Source organism: Anopheles moucheti, chromosome 3, assembly GCF_943734755.1.
Source record: "Anopheles moucheti chromosome 3, idAnoMoucSN_F20_07, whole genome shotgun sequence".
Lineage (NCBI taxonomy): Eukaryota > Metazoa > Arthropoda > Insecta > Diptera > Culicidae > Anopheles > Anopheles moucheti.
Genome location: NC_069141.1, coordinates 78,786,740 through 78,804,276, shown reverse-complemented (window position 1 = coordinate 78,804,276; position 17,537 = coordinate 78,786,740). Strand labels below are relative to the sequence as shown.

Here is a 17,537-nt window from a genome sequence, read left to right as displayed (position 1 = left end):
TCTTAATGGGCAGACGCCTCTCGGGGGCATTTTCTTGCACGAGTGCGCCCCAACTGTGCGCTTTGTGCGGAGAGAGATGTTTGTAAATAATCGTAACGCGCGGGGCCGTTTTTTTCTGTGGCGGTTTTCAACGCGCTTGTACCGGGAGAGTTGTTGTGCGTGGCTCATTACACCAAATTACAGCAGTGAAGAACAAACAAAAAAACCTTACCTTGTACACCTGTCCGTACGTTCCATTTCCGACGACTTCGATCAGCTCAAAGATTCCAGCAGGATCCTGTAACGAAAAGGAGAAAGGAACAAAGCTGTCAGTAAAGCAACATTTAACCATTTTAGCGATTTTATCACAACGACAAAGTTTCCCGGGCTTGGTTAGTTTGCTCACACAGAAGCTGAGCTCAATCCTCACCTCATCTGGTTGCAACAAAAGAGAATGCAATTTACACCGCAATTTCCTTCAGAAATTCCCCCCCCAAGGGGGTAGAAGAAAGAGTTCAGGGATTAGATTTTAAGTGCTTTGGCGAAGAACGGTACCAGGCGAGGAACGTGCCCGGAAGGTGGAACTGCCCATTTACATCTTTTCGCACCCCCGATTCTGCACGGGGAAAACTGGCAAAAGAGATTGGAACGAAGCGCGCAGCAGGCGGCACGAGGTGTCCATATTTTCATAAGATTTTCCTGCGGCCACAGTTCTTCTATCGATTTCGCTACACAACCATCACCACACATGCTGCTGCACACACCTGCATGCATATATGCTTGCGGTTTGGAAGAAAAATACACCGCTGACGCTACACGCTGCTTCCTATTCCGGCGCAAAGGAAATCGAACGTTGCGGTTTTATCGATGTAAAACGCGCTTAACTGCATGCTGTTGCATGTGTGTGTGTTTGGGGAAAACTAATATCAATTCGCAGCTTCACACCGCAACTACCACCTCCTCCTCCTGCTGGATGGTTTCTGCGTGTTCTAGAAGCGAATTATGTTTTGGTAACCTAGATCGGGCTCGGAGATCTCTGAATTCTCCCTGGCAGAGGAGCGCCCGGTGGTGGTGATGCTGCTGGGAGGGAAATTATGCCGATCGCTAGGCACAGGGGTGGGTGAGTGATGCTGCTGTATGAAAAATCAAATTTTCCAAACCCAACACATCAACCCGAACGTGGGGAACGCCTCGCTGTTGCCTTCACATGTAGATATCTATCTATCGAGACGCAATAGTTTGGGGAGGTCGCTATGGCAAGGCGGCGGGCACGTGGCATGAAGGCAGAAGGTTTCAATCAACGCTGCGGTTACCACCAGACTACGGCTTGGGTGAGCAAAGGGGATTCGTCGAAAGATGGACACCCATCTCCCCGAGGCACAACCGAGAGATGGTGGTGGGGCGGAGGAGCTAGGCGAGCGAAAATTGATAAGACCTAGTTTCTAAAGCGAAGCTGCGTCCGAAACAACTAGCACGCATAACGTGCGGACACACAGCATCATCCATGAATCATTACGCACCGTACTAGCGCGCATGGTAACGAATTGTGTGGCTGGTAATATTGGTACGCATTTCACGCCGTCTATGCACAACCGAACCGGATTTATAAAGATGAAGCCTGAACCTTTTTTTTGTATTCCGTTTTTTTTTTCTATAAAAGCTTTCGGTCTGTTGGCTGATATTCACCTCCCCCAGAAGCAATGAGTAATGGTAACAACTGCAACAGATGATTTGGCAAAACAGTCATTAGATTAGACCAACGAAGCAGTTGATAAGGAAGGATTATCTAAAGCTGGTTGTGGCGGAATACAAGACATTAGGACACAACAAGATTTATATTTTTTACTGTTTTGCAATTTTCCTTTTACAAAATTATATTAAAAGACTCAAAAAAAAGTTAAGTTCCGATCGTTTATCTAAATTAGATTGTGACAAATTGATTATATATTCAACGTTTAAATTATCTTCTGTTCCTATTACTCCTATTACGTTCTTATTACTTATTTTCCCAATATTTTGCCCCTTTGCTTGGTTTGGTATATGTTGACTCTTTGTTAACTTTAAACCATACATGGAGATCGACTTAAAATTTTCTTATAATTTACTTACTTATAATTTTCGAATTGTTTCTTAAAATTTGGCGTTTTTTTATTCCGGGACGATCTGTACCCTTTTTTTAACAAACATGCTAAGCTAAGCACATAATTTAGAGGATAAAAGAAGCTATAAATTATTTATAGCTTTATAGTACTTTGATGTAAAAAAATAAATAAAAAAACCCATGATCTAACATACAAAAAAAAATTAAAATCCACACAGAAATCTATCAAAATTAATAGCAAGCTGTGCAAAATTGTCAAACATTATAAATCAAATTTAAAAATGGATTTTACGACCAGGAAGTGACGAACAGATACACAGCTTTAACAATTTTACAACCCCCCGCAGGTCAATAAAGTAATTTAATTTCCTTTTATATGCTGTCGCTAGCCTTGGGTTTTGCCGGACATGCCCAAAAGCAGTGCCCAGAAAACAAAACCCCAGAGGGTGAAGGTTTAATACAGGCTGTTTAATACACCAATTAAATTGCGATTGACCTGCGGAAGAATAAAATCAAACGAACAATGTCGATTGCTCTGCCCAAAACAAGGTGTAATGGCCATCAAGCACACAAACACACACTCGCAATGCATTGGTCAAGGAGAGCTTTTCCTAAACGGGACCAATCTCCATGTCCATGTCCACAATAATATATCCACCTTACCCCGTGTACAACGCTTCAATTCAATCACAATAAAAAAGCAAGTGCGAATTCACATCCGAGGGCGGAGGTCACTCACGCTTACAGAAACAAAAAATAACCAGGAACAAATAATTCACCCTCGATTACGTGACCCACCTACAACACACTCCCACTCCGATGGCGGGTGCATATAATTCGGTATTGTTTTTCATGGCATTCCACGCGCCAGATCAAGCGCGAGGGATTGGTCACCCGAATTGTTCCATCTTGTCCAGTGTGTTGGTAGGTGCAGCACAACAGACACCCCGCCGCCGCACGTGAAGGTTTCAAGGTGAAATGCCATGATGCAATCGTGGCAAGGTGGGTGGGGGGAAACAAACAAAACAGTTGACCTCTTACGTTGCCGAACAAAAAACATTACGCGTACGTACGGGAGGAGTTGAGATAGATTTACGCGATCGGAAGACGCTTTTGGAGATTGTGGCCAAAACCGAATCGAATGAACATGGGCCATCCCACACGAGTATGCGATGTGGGGGCTATAATAAGGGATGGGTGTTATGGACTACCGAGGTTGGCCCCCGTTCCTGAAGGGGGGGTGTATTTTGGGGAGGACAGATCAAATTGTTAATGGGTGCTTGGGGCATTGAGGTCAATGACTATCATCAAGCTATTTGCATTACAACAAAGCCTCGAGGACCGTGGCCGGTGGAAAACCCATCACGAATCGGGGGCTTTCAACAATAAGCGATTGATTTGCTTAAGAAAAGAAGAGAAAGCTATCGAAAGTTATGCTTTTTACTAATTTTAAAAACAACCTAAACTGACTTCTCTGTTTAATTCCACCTAAAGCATCAATTAATTTGTCTATTTTCAGGAACAAGTTAATTTCTGGCCAAAATTACACAACACAACCGCTGCGTTGAAATCCCCAAAGGAGATGAAACCATTCCCTTCGGTAGCTTCCCTGGGCTACGATGGGCGCACTCCCGCATAATCACCCTGTCAATTTACTAAATCGATGGCCCGCGACGCATAAGAAATGCGTATCGAAGTGGGCACACCGATTAAAATATTCATAATCCCACCATCCCGTATCGCCATATCGGTGCGGTGTGCGGTGGAAAGAGATACAAAACCCCCACCCAGGCCGGGCCGGGTGTATTGTGCCGAAACAATTATAATCTTATCACTGTCCAATAAATCAATAATTAACCCAAAAGAAGACGTGCTGCTAACGTGGGACGGCCATGGGAGAAAACTCACCATCCGGGCGAAAAGGGCGAACGGGCAACTCTTTACATTTTGAACTCCCTTGCACGATGTAAGTGGGCTACATCACGATAAAAGCTGAAATTGACATCGTAAACTATCACTTAGCCGACCCATATCGTTTCCCCCTAGCAACACAAACTGAGAGGAACAAGGGATCTAATTTTCACCTCATCCAATAAGTGCCGCTTGAGCACCACGAAACGCCACTCTCGGCCCCTTTGAAACACCAGCCGCCAGATGATTCAACGGAGCGAGATGTTTCCTTCTAGTTCTACATCTTCATTCACGGTACAAGAAATGGGAAGACGTCTAATAGATCAACTCTAAAGAAGAGAGGGTCACCAATGAATCAGCATCACGCGCTGTTGTCGCGCTGCAAGCGATTTGTCTCGTCGAACCAAACGCGTTTCAAAGTTGCGTTTGTTTTGTTGCTTTTAATCCTTTGTCAGTTTGGTTTAGTTTTCTGTTTTTGTTTTGCTATTGCATTCCAATCCGCCAGCCAGTCACAGTTTATTAAACTTCGAGCAGCAGCCAGTGAGTCAACGTACAATGGTGACAATTTGTTTGGATTATCATTTAGCACACCGTTGGTGAATTGCACACTTATCGCAACCGTAAGCGATACAAACTCATAGAAAAATCATTACAAAAAAGAATCCGTAATTGTTTTTTTTTTGTATGTTCCCGGTGGCAACCACATCAGTCAGCTTGAGTATTATGAGAGGATTTGTTTGTTTTGAATTTACACATAAAATGATATCCAATGTAATAATTGTTTGAATTTTATTACCCTTCCGGGAATATACGAATTCCTGCTTCGGATCACGCGGATGTATCATACAACAGAAACCAAACAACGTGCCAGCTTCAAGTTTAAAGCATCCTCACGTTTCTTCCCACACGGGGAGAGCGGGGGGTATATAAAAGGGAAAAAGGGGAAGACTTTTTTTCATCTTTCGCCTCTTATCAGCTCACTACTTCACACTACACGCAGTTAGCCGCCGCTGCTGCTGGCATCGTCTTATCTCGTCGTGACTCTGTGACCGTGTGTACTCAACCACCACCCATCGTGTATCAACTCTGCGGGGTAGGACAAAAGCTGAATGCATTTTTTGTTGCTTGTGATTTTGTTTAATTCAAACAGCTCATGATATGATATGTGCTGGATCAAAGAACCACCATCCCTTCCCCTTCGGCTAGCTTAGCAAACGCGACGCGATTGAAGCCAAGAAAACAAATGGGCTTATTGTGGTTTAGCTCGCTGCATGAGTTCTAGAGGAAAAAATCTCAAACAGATGCTTGTTTTGTGAAAATGTCGCCGTCCATGATGACAGAGTCCAACCTTAGGCTGATTGTAAAAAAAAAACCTGGGGCGAATGATCATGTAGAGGTATTAATACCATGAACAGATTTTTTTATGAATGGGATAACTATGAGAAGTTAATTAACGATAATTATCTTATTTTAGCACCTACTTCACGTTAAAAATAGAGAATAATTACACGTGTGCAGCGAGTGTATTATAGTTTAATCGTACAAGACGAATATTCAATCTTTCATGATTCAAAACACACTAAAAATAAATTAAATTAATATAATTTTTTGTTACAATTTTTAAATAATAATAATCAACGGAATTTGTGGATCCACTCGTTCCGGAAAAAAACATGTATTAAAGGTATTCATTTAAATTATTTTTAATAATTATCAGAATTCTCTACATAATGCACTGATATTTATTTCTAGCTTTCTTTCTTCGTAGATCACAAAATATACCCTATTCTTTCTTCGTTAGAACGGCCTGGCCGTATCGACTAAAATATACCCCTTAAGGTGACGATAAAATGTAGAAACCGATTAAATAATTACTGTGCCCTTTTTGCACAATTCGTAACTCCGAAAAAGGGAGTTTCTTCCATTTATAAAACGTTCCTTCATTATTCAACAAATGAACCGCCACATACAACAATCCACTAGGTCCACAAAAGGTAGGAATTTCAAAACACTGTGTACGTGATTCATTCATTTCCAGTGATACTATTGATAGAAGCAAAAAAATAAAATCAAATGTGTTGCACGTAGCAAAATTCATTGTAACCCATTACATCGTTTATCCATTTTCCAGCAGCACGAAGCAATTGATTCTAACTGGAAAATAAATTACATAAAATCAAACTGCCCCTTCCGACACACACAAATACGTAACAGTGCGTGAACTCTATTGTGCATAAAACGGTGTGCGCGCTTCAAAGGCAAGGACGCGCGCGAAAAAATGCACAAGGCAATCACCCTTTCGCGCGATGCGTCCCAAAAATGGAGAAATACAAACAGGCCGCGACGTGACCGTGTCGGGGGGATGATGCGGGGAAGGAAGGTAGAAGAAAATTCCGCCAAGCGGCGCGACCTCTATCATTCGCAATCGAACAAATGGAAAGAACAACACAAAATCTGTCCGAACCGAACGAACTCACACTCGCACGGTCGACCTTGGGATGATAAATGGCGCAACAAACCCGATCGGTGCCGCGGCTCCTTTATTCGCACAAACCGTGCGCATCCGCCGCCGCATGTCTCCGAGAAAACACGTTGAATCACCCCTGAATCGATCAAGACGGGGTAAGAACCGTAGGAAACACTGACCGATCAGCAGAGAGGTGTGTTTTAATGTCAGGTCGGTCGGTGTTCTGCGATAAGCACCTGAAGCACTGAAGGTAGAACACGCATTGTTCAATATGTGAATGAAATTAGCGATTGCAGTGTAAATAAAAGGCCTATAATTGTATGGGTCGTATCTTTTTAATCGATACGAATGGAAATTTGACTTCAATATCTACACATTTCATAGAAAATCTTTGAAATGAAAGATGAAAAATATCGATTTCGTAACTAAAATAATCAAAATTTACTTCAAAATAATAAAAATGAAACTAAAAAAATCGATCAAGAAAATATAGGTTAAGAGCTATGAACAAGCCAATAAAGCAATGCCATCCCCGCTCAACGCGTAAGGCAACAGGAAAGCAATACTGAGCCATCAAGCATCCACCACCCCGCCAATCTAAAGGTACACACTCAATTGTTATGAAATTGTAGGCTTATTTATTTATTCACTTGCTTGCTGTTCTTCGATATTGGGCAGGATTTGTTTTCCCCGGGCCATAACCCTCCAGCAGCAGCGTCGGGATCGTAAATTTTGCACGAAACCCCCATGCGCCCGCTCACGTCACGACGTAATCCGCAAAGTGGAGCAATATAAGTGAAAAAAAACACACATTGCGAAAGAATAAAAACAATACCATTACGCACACGCGTTAAGTGTAACCAATGAGTGCAATCAATGAAAAGTTTCGAATTGTGATAATTTTATGGCTACAGTGACATAATTTTGTGTGGCATAGGTTGTAGGTTCCGATGAACGATCGGTCAAAGGAATGATTATCTGATGATTAGTGATTGGAAAAAAGTAAAACTAATAAAGACATAATAGATAAATCAATTAAAATAAAAATAAATAAAGAATACGTTAGAATGTTGTAATAAAAAGGAAACATTGTTGTAATAACTGATGATTGGTGATTGGAAAAAAGTAAAACTAATAAAGACATAATAGATAAATCAATTAAAATAAAACAAATAAAGAATACATTAAAATGTAATATTAAAAAGGAAACATTGTTGTAGCAAACACGATCACCAAAGAAATGAAAAAAACAAAAACAGTTACAACAAACGATTGAATAACATATGATGTACAGCAACGGAACAGATCGCACAGTAAACAGTATATTAATTTCGAAATAACATTCAACGACATGTCGCTAATTTTTGCTCGTTGCCGGGGCGGTCACGGTTCCGCTTCCTTTCCGCGCGTGAGAATTCGCGCACAAACACAATAAAAACGGAACTAAAACAGACCACCAGACCACACCGCACACAACGCCGCCCAGAGTGTGTTTTGTTTGGTTCATGTCGCATATGCGTATGTCATGGTTAAAATTAGTTCCACATCACGGCGATCGGACGCCTCTCGCTTGCCTAGACCGCGGGGGACCTCTTCGATGTTTGTTTTGGGTAAGGCAAAAGGGCACATAAAAAAATATAAATCTCACTCAAGTAGCGAAATCTCATCTCCCACAGCACGAAGCAACAGTCAGCTTCGTGATCGTGTCTACCCCGCCCCCTCCACCTTCCTTCTACAAATTGCCACCTTAAATAGAGGAAGAATGCTCCGAAATGGAACCTTGAGCTAGTGTTTAGAACAATGTGCCAACGCTTCTTTGCCATCGTTTGCTGCCGGGTGGAGTTCTCACCCCAATTCAACCCCAAAAAGAAAAAGGAAACGATAATAATTCGATCAATTGAAGTGGCGTTGTCTTCGTCTTTCGGTTTGAGCATGCTGAAAACACCAATTAGCCGGGGGTGGCATGAGTCAGAAGAAGTATCTTTTTCTGAAGGTCTTGGAGAAATCAACATGCCGGGGGAGGGATGTGATGAGCGCTGGTTGATTTTTTACATTAGAATGGTTTTGATGGCAGTGGTCGGCAACCACTTCGTCTTAGGTCATGGACCTATATGAGATATGTTGCTCTAATGCTACGCCTGGAGGACATGGAGTTCTTCTAGTGTGGTGTATTTATAGTGTTGGTTACCTTAAATTAGTGCTAAATTGTAGAATTTAATTAAGAGCACATTAAAAGTTCGTAAATCTTATATTATACTGAATTGTTCGTAATAGAAGATAGAAATATTTGTGATACAGTTTGACCCCCCGTTTGCATATCGAGATCAGGTTGTTGTTTGAAGATGTCTAAATTCTCATGTAATTTTAATGTGTTGCCGATGTTTCCTTGTTTAAATATTTTAATATTTCTCACATTACTTAGAACACTTTGCTTGGTTATTTTTTGCTGGGTTCAAAAACCGAACATTTAGGAACTTGTTTCATCTTTCTACAAAATAAATAAATAATTGAACATATCTTTAATGGACTACTATAAACCTCAACACATCCCTTAATTGTAAAAGTACCAATATTTCCAAATTGGCCCCTCACAACTAACGCAGTGTTTAATTTAAGATATTTCGCATCTCTGTTTTAAAAAAAGTTGCCGACCACTTGCCGTTTTGAGGGAAATTAAAGAAAAGCATTACGATGTATATTTTGCAAACAAGCAAAAGCCCAGCTAATTGATCATTCAAATGGAAGTATTTCGAACCAATGTTTGTTTGTCACATTCTCCAAACCTTTGCAACATCATACTTTGTTTGTAAAAATGGCATTCCACCCATAAGCCAATTTGAATGATAAATATGAGCTCATCTTCATTGTCAGCTGACTCAACAGTAATTAATCTACGGGCGGGTTTTTTTGTCGTTCCTTAATTGCACAGCCGTTATCTATGTTGTGCGAACTGAACAAAAAAAAACAGTGAGGGGGGAATAAAATTCCAAACATTTACAACAAAAATAAAAAACCCATATCCCCTCGTTAAACAATCTCGTCTTCAAATTATTCTCACTCGCTGAAAGAGGAATTATTTTTTTTGCTTCGTTTAATAAATCAAACCAATTGTATTTCATGGATAACGACACGCTCGCCCATCAAGAAGTTGGTGTGATCGGCGTGTTGTTGCACAGCGGCGATCCAAAATCCAAATAATTAACAAAAAAAAAAGAATGTTAAAAATATTCGCATTCGTTACAGCGCGTCCACAGATTTGACACCGGATTAAAAGGGTAACTAGCAGCAGCCGGAGAATACAAAACTATTTTAATGAAGAAAAACAAAAGTACAGTGCCGCGATTTGGTGTTTGTGTGAGTTATTTTTCCCTCAAAATCCCATGCCATCCCCCGTGTTATATATTGTGTGGTTTTTTTTTCAGCTTTTCATCTTCCACCTCCCTCCACACCTTATTAATCGATTCGCTGAGAAAAGCCGGTCGGTCTGGGAACCGAAAATGTCCATCCATTTGGGTTTGGAACGTACCGACCCGACCTACGGGCATAACTTTCCCGTCCATCGGTGGGACGTGGTGGTGGGAAAGTTTGCTCAAAGACTGAAGGAAAACAAAACAAAACAACACAAAAAAGCGTCGACATTAAAAACTATCTTATCGCATTTTCCCTGCAGCCACGAAATACCTTTTTTTTCTGCTCACCATGCGAGTCACCAAGTTTTCCGTCATTTTTCCACAGCCCCGGGTGGGTTGTTTGAACTCTTGGGAAAAAACGACCTCACTTTTCCGTTTGCAATTCTACCTCTCGGCCCACAGCCAGGGGTCAAAGGGAGCAGCCTCGAGCTGGAACCCGTTGTTTCGAATAGTTTCATAATAATTAGCAGGCACGAACTTCTCCCATCCCGAAGCAGTGCAACATCCCGCCGGGGGCAAGCAGAAGAACACATTTGGTCGGTGGTTGGGTAAGAAATGATGCTCACAAATCGAGGCAGAATCGGCGCTTGAAGAAGCAGTGTTGAGTACTTTTTTGGCCAAAGTTCCGTTTCTGAAAGGCTTCGCACTAACACACCTCACCTCCACATGGCTCTCGCGCGCGCGTAGCTTAATGATGGCGCGTGCGCGAGCGCATGATCTCATTTCCGGTGGGAAATTTTCCGCTTTCTACCTCGTTTTTTTATTTCGCTTCTACCACCACCGCTTTGAGTGCGGTTCCGATGAAGAGCGTGCGGTAAACAAAATCGACACACAAATGTGGAAACCTACCGTCCGATGGATGTACGAAAGCGTCACAACACAACAGAGGAGATATTGAGTCAGCAGAACACGGTAGGGTGGTGGTGGTGTGCATTTTATTTCTTATCACAACCATCCAGAGGGATTGTGGTGTGGTGTCGTCGCACGAGACGACGATCGGCAATAAAATGCCGTTTCGTGTTCGTTATTGACCATCGGAAGCCAATTCAAAACGATTTAAGGGGGTAGTATACCATCGAAGATTTAAACATTTGTTTTTCTTTTAAAAAAAATTATTAGAGGGTCTACTTTACCTTTAATTAATTTTGGAGCTCATGAAACACTCCATTCTCAAGTGTCAGACCGGAAAGTGAATTAATGTCTAAAGGACCAAAACTTCAAAATAACTTCATGTGTACAAAGTTGACGGACCTTAATAAACCTTATTCAATTTCCGCTAGTGTTCTTGAACACTATTTTGAACATTTACTTTTAACTTTCGTAGTTAATTCGAAGATAATGTCCAATTCATACTTATCATTATACAAAATCCCAAAAAAAGCATTCCTTCGAATTGGGCCACCACAGTGTACTACCCCCTTAAGGCTTTATCAGCAGTTTAAAATGCAGCTCGAAGGTTGATTTCTTCTACCCTTTTCCAAATTACACGTGCTTCACCCAATTTTAAAGCGTCTTGTAATGATAAAGCACTGATCCCCCGCCGTCCCATCAGTCACATGGACGCACATTTGGGATGAATTATTTGTCGTAGCATAAATAAACTCTTAAAAACACACGACGAAAATACCAACAAAAAAAAAAAGCGACAAAACGAAGGAATAACAACACATCGCTAAAGCATAAATTCATCTTTCCGCTTGTGCCGGACTCGTGTCACAGAACGCTCGTGTCTTCTCCTTAGCGGCCCCAGCTGTTGTTGGTGTCCGCGACACACGCATCATCCTCGCTTGCGCAAGCTTGGTGTGCGCGGCTTCATGTTTCGGGTGGTTTTTATTTTATTTCCCTGGGTTCGCGCGTTACGCCGGGTTTTAAACCACACCGACCGGGGGTCGCTTGTACCGTTTTGTTCGGTGTTTCATCTTCTAAAATGCACACACGATTTGCTTTCATTACCATCGGCCACAAATGATGTTCCGAGGGGGATTTGTATGTTTTTCTTCCCCCAGCAAACACCAAACCTCAACCCGCGCGCGATCATGGCGCGATCTTCTCGACAGTTTTTGCTTGCGTTTTCATTCGTAAACCCATAAATACACACACACACACAACCGATGTTTTATGTTATCCTTTTGCTTATGTTCAATTCATCCCTTTGCCCATTTTGCCCCGAAACGCAGTTGCATGTACGTGACGACATGTGTAAATCCGTTTGTGTCTTCTCGTTGCGAAGGAGAATAAGAATCGGAATGGATTGCTTTGGAATAAGGACTTGTGTCGCAACTTGTGTAGCTACTTTGCCTTCAGAAATATGTCGAAAAACAAACAGAAAAAAGGCAAAGGAGAACGAATTGGAACAAACCAAATGGAAGCTAGAAGTTAGCGCAGAGGCGGAAAGATTCATGGGTTTTAGCATTCGTTTGCTTGTACGTTTTCCAAACAGACGTTGATGGGTGCATAAAACGAGCGTACGATTGATGCAAAAGAGTTTGTGGAGACACATTTATCAAACGTAATGTTTTACCAGTAACATCAGACGAACATGATCCAAAAAAGAGGAGAAAGGGTTCCGTATACATCTTTGTCCACACAAATCCAAGAGATAATTCAAAAATATTAAACCAAACTTCGTGAAGTAAAGGTTTCAATATTATAACAATCCCACACGAACCTCAATAATGAATTTTAAAGATTTAGTGCAACTTAAATACTCTTTATTTTGGCTCTAAAGGAAAAAAATGCATTAAAGTGACTTGGATTTGTTTTACAATTATCACCAAATCGATAAAATAGTCTGAGAAACGAAAATCTATTTTAAAACTAGGTCTTATACTCGCAGATACTTTAGACAAAGTATTACGATGATTTTTATACGTGTCATTGGAGGTTCTGTTATCAAAATACTGCTGAAATTGAACGGTCGTCTCCTCACATAAATACGTCCGTCTAACGAAGTTCTAATCTAAAGACTCCGCTTTTATTCATGCACACACATAGAGGCATCGTCAATTAAAAGAAAGTCGCCTTCAAAATTCATAAACAAAATGAATTAATGAAATGGTTTAAAAGTGTACCACGTGCTGCTCCCCCTCAACAACGGCCAATTACCAATCCAATCTCACTTGAAGTCGCTCCGATGACGCCATCGTCTTCGACCACACTAAAAACCCCACCGAGGTGGGTCTCCAAATTCCACGAGTTCTCAAACGAAACCGCACAAACGGTGTTCAACAGGACGGAACGCAACCCGCCGGGAGGAGTTCAAGGTCATTAAATCAACAGTGGACAATTTCCGGTTCCGGTTTCACAGTTGGACACACACAACGGCCGGGTCTCGAACCGATCAAGTGTGAAAATAGCACCATGACTGCAAATGAAGCGTGCCACTTCTTAAGGGTATTCCTGAGGGCAAGAGTGACCACGCTTTGATAGACCTTATGCCCGGAAGCAGTTCCGGTCAAATTGTTGATCCAGTAACGTGCTTGGTCAGAACTTATGCCCGATGGATAGTAGAACGTGTGAAACAATAAAACTACATTCTTGAACGAATTAGCTGCCTGTGACTTTATCGTTGGCAAAAAGATATAAAAACTTCCCTCTGCACCTCGAGAGCGAAGAGAACCGCAAAAAGTAACGCACACAAAATACGTATACGTGCGAAAGAAGAACTGTCACATTCTGACAAGAGAGTTGGAGTATTGCCCTTCACCCCACCGGCACACTCTTTCTTGCTGGCGTTTTTTTTTTTTGACAGTAGGGATCCAACCACACCTTAAAAAATCAGGGGAGCATGAGGGCATAGGAAACGACACATACACGCGCACATATACATGCACGTGCGCGCATCCACGGGGACGACGATGCATTTGTGATGATGTGATTTTAATATGTGCTGACCAATCTGGTCTATGGATGCACATAGGAAGCGATGGTGCATCACGCCGACTGCAACAACATGCACGCCTCCCCCTCTTCCCCTCCCTATCCCAACAACCCCTCCCTACCACTTACCTTTAGTGCGTTCAGATCGATATCATCCAGCGAACAGTTCACGGACGGAGCCAGCATTTGGTGCGCCATTTTGACGTCTACCACACTCTACACACACACACACACTCCCCTCTTCCCCCACTCGTTAATATCTACCGTCTCTTTTACTCGCGCGCGCTCTCCACCCTTCTGTAGGCGAAGGGGAGAGTATTGTGCGTCTGTCAAAAATGCTGCGCCTACTACGCGTTGCTGCCTCCCGCGGCGGTCCCGCTTGACAGATGTACTGACGTACTGTCAGGCAGAAAAGAAACCGAAACAAAAACGGCAAACGCGCACACACTTTCCTCTAACAATTGGGTTTATCTCACGCACTTTGTTTCACATTCGCTGTATTCCGTTGTGCTGTACAGAAGGGAAGAAGAAACAAATCAAATAAGTAACAAAATAAAAAAAACACGTTTTTATGATGCGACAAAGCCAGTGTAACAAATGCATCTTCTATTGGTTTCACGAACGAATGCGTTGTGTTTGTGTACGCACACACTGATAATGATCGCTAAGGAAACGATTTTTTTTGCTGCAAAAAAAAACCGCACGCACTTTGCACACAACACTCCTTCTTCGACGCATACACGCAAACACAATCAACCGGCTACGATATTTCACCAACCCACGGCACACACACACACTCAACGTAGAGGTTCGCTGCTGACGACAAAAGGACCTTTTAGGTTTCGGTAGTATATTTCTTTCGCACACAAGCGCGCACGTGTACACGCTTTCGCTTTAGTATCCTGAAACAACACCCCTCCCTCACATGCGCAACCCGATGTATGTGTGGTTGTGTCAGCAATGATTGTTGCGGAAGTAAAATGCCGGAAGCGAAATGCACCTTGAAATTCATCCAGGAGTAACATTTTGAAGATAAAAGATAATACACAAACATACATTCTTGACAATTTACGATTAAAGGGAATCATAATATTCAATTAAACAAAAAAAGCACACACTTTAAGTAAACAAAATGTACCAATATTCTAAACGTGTGTTGATATTACAGAAGGACAAAAAAATATGCGCAACTACACACGCATACCAGAGTATGCACTGAAGTAAAGTACACAACTCTTGTGATGATGACAGTCATTGGGTGTTGAAACGATTCGTTTGTTTTATTTTGCGTATCATTTTAATAACACAATTTTGTTTACTTAACAACACTTCCATTTCATGATTTCGTTACACTACAGTCACTACACTTATACCATCCTGTGACGAAAGACGGCAAAGTTCTTATTCCCTGTCACACCAACCGTGAATCACCAAGGCAACACAACACACCAGAGCACACGATCGCGATCAAGCAAACAATAGAACAATCACGCTCGAGAAAAGCGGTGTGACACTTTGCGGGTGGAAGACAACTAGAACAGATATTCAAAAATTCGTTACAACCGGAACTACCTTCAATTAGTCCAGGGTAAATGTTGCCGGTGGACAACTCGCGGATGTTCAATCGATAATGAAAGAACGTTTTAGGCAAGGACTGATGAAAACATTCACATGGTCGGAGAGAATGAGTAAGAAAGAGAGAGAGAGCGTTGAAACGGTGCGCACCTGAGAGGGCGAAACCGAGAGAAATTTCGCCAAGATGAGACATGATTTGCGATGATGAAATACAAGAGATGTAGCAGAAAGGCGACTCGCAACCACCTACACACACACACACTGCGAAGACGAGATTTAGCACAATGCGTGCACACACACACGCACAAACCGTACGAAGCAACGTTCGTATTGTGGTGTTTTCTTCCCGGTAAACACGCTACATCACTAAATGTTGCGAACAATAGTAAATTCAAGTTGAATTAAAGGAAAATATCCAAACTTTTATTTACCCCACGCGTGCTATGGGGAAAAACTTCCATTGAAAAGAAAAGGAAAACTATTTTCCTCGCAAAGGCTGCATCAGCAAAGAGATTCTGTCAGTGTGTGCGTATGTGTGTGACAGACTGAAGAAGGCAAAGAATTTAACATTATTTTCCACTTGCCAAGCAAAACCTAATTATCGGAACATGAAATACGCACACACACACACATATAGATAAATCTTTATGCACGCACAATGCAACAAAAGAACCAAAAAAAACACAGGGCTAGGAACATCAAAAACGCATTACGATACGATTGATACGAATGTGTGTGCGTGTGGCAGAGAGTGATCCGCGATAGCGCAACTCAAATGAGCAGGTTAACTTTGATTGAAAAGAATCATCTGCCCTCTCTCTTTCTTGCACGCGCTCAGCCACGCTGCTCTCTGTAGTTCTTTATTCTAACTTCACCGTTTCGCATCGTTCGTGCTCACTCTACCGAACGGAATTCTTCCATGTTCAAGAGCAAACACCCATCGTATCACACCACTACACACACGCGCACGCAATACACGACAAGGGGCGACGGCGAAACTTTTGTCTCGTCACATTCGTTTTCTTTAGCACACCAAGTAGGAAAATATTTTCGCACGGATATTACATTTAAAACTAAATTATTCCAATATACTACTTATGAGCAATGTGGCCACATTTTAAATCACTCTCCCGCCACCCCACACACACACAATGGCGCGTTTCGTTTTGCGGTGAGCTACGCACACACACCGGAGCTGGCTCAAGACTGAAGAGACGAAAACGACAAAGGGAGACAGGAGGGTTTGATAGAAAGAACATGTTTTTCGCAGTTTTCTAAGCTAATAAGGACATCGAAAAGGTTTGAAACATGGATCCAATATTCAAGAGGTATTGAATAGGAGTTTCCACAATAGTAAATTACACTAGACACTCCGTTTGGTAGAATAAAAGATCAATTTTAAACACCCAAACACACACGCACGCACATACGCAATCTAAGCTGAGATGGGGTTTGTGTGGACACACATCGAATCCTTTTCGTACGCTATTTTGTCTACGTCGATTATTCGCACCCGTGTGCCAGAGAGGGCCAAAAGGATCGAAAAGAAAGAAAAATCTTCCACCGATTGCAGCACACCACACACAAAAGCCGAAAAAATACTGTATGTGCAAACGCACACCCGCACGCACGAAACTACAACGCGGTACTAGTGCATTATGAACGTTGCGAACAAATAGAATATTACACACAGCACAGTATGTTTCGTACGCGGAATATAACAATTACGGAGCATAATTTGCTCAGCACTATTCTGTGTGCACCGTTATTACACCGCATGAGAAATCGACATCTTTTCTTTAGCTCGTTTTCCTTACGCACCCACTAACACTCACCGACTGCTTGCTCTCGACTGAATCCGTATGCGGATCAGGTCATCTCATCGTTTGCGATCGGAAGCCATTTTTCAGAGTGACATGCGGAGCGGGTTCGATCAGGGCGCGTTTTGAGAGAGTGATTTTTTGATGTTTGTAATTGACAGTTTGTAGTTTGACAGCAAGGGAAAAATAATTAATTTCTTTTTGCAACTGGATATTAATAGTTAGACAATTTGGTGGAAAGGATAGCATTTTCTTAATATTTCTGCGATGTTGTCGTGAAATGTAGCTAAAATTACATTAAAATTGTTTCATATGAATATGATACGATGCAGCGCCTGCGCTGCTTAAACGCTGTTTAGAGGGTACGGAATCATTGTGCCTTACACGTTTCATAC

The 17,537-nt window shown here is 42.0% G+C and overlaps 1 protein-coding gene across 6 annotated transcripts in view; it reads right to left on the bottom strand.

Moving 5' to 3' along the window:
- LOC128305745 (serine/threonine-protein kinase mig-15) overlaps positions 1 to 14,245 on the bottom strand; it is a 45,349-nt gene extending 31,104 nt beyond the window's left edge. For all 6 annotated transcript variants that reach the window (XM_053043332.1, XM_053043335.1, XM_053043333.1 and 3 more), the window contains exons 1-2: positions 13,877 to 14,245; positions 212 to 277 (exon numbers count right to left, since the gene is read on the bottom strand). In XM_053043332.1, the coding sequence (XP_052899292.1) occupies positions 212 to 277; positions 13,877 to 13,945 (135 nt within the window). In that variant the 5' untranslated portion in view covers positions 13,946 to 14,245. The remainder of the gene's footprint in view (positions 1 to 211; positions 278 to 13,876) is intronic.
- Between the last annotated feature and the right edge of the window lie 3,292 nt (positions 14,246 to 17,537).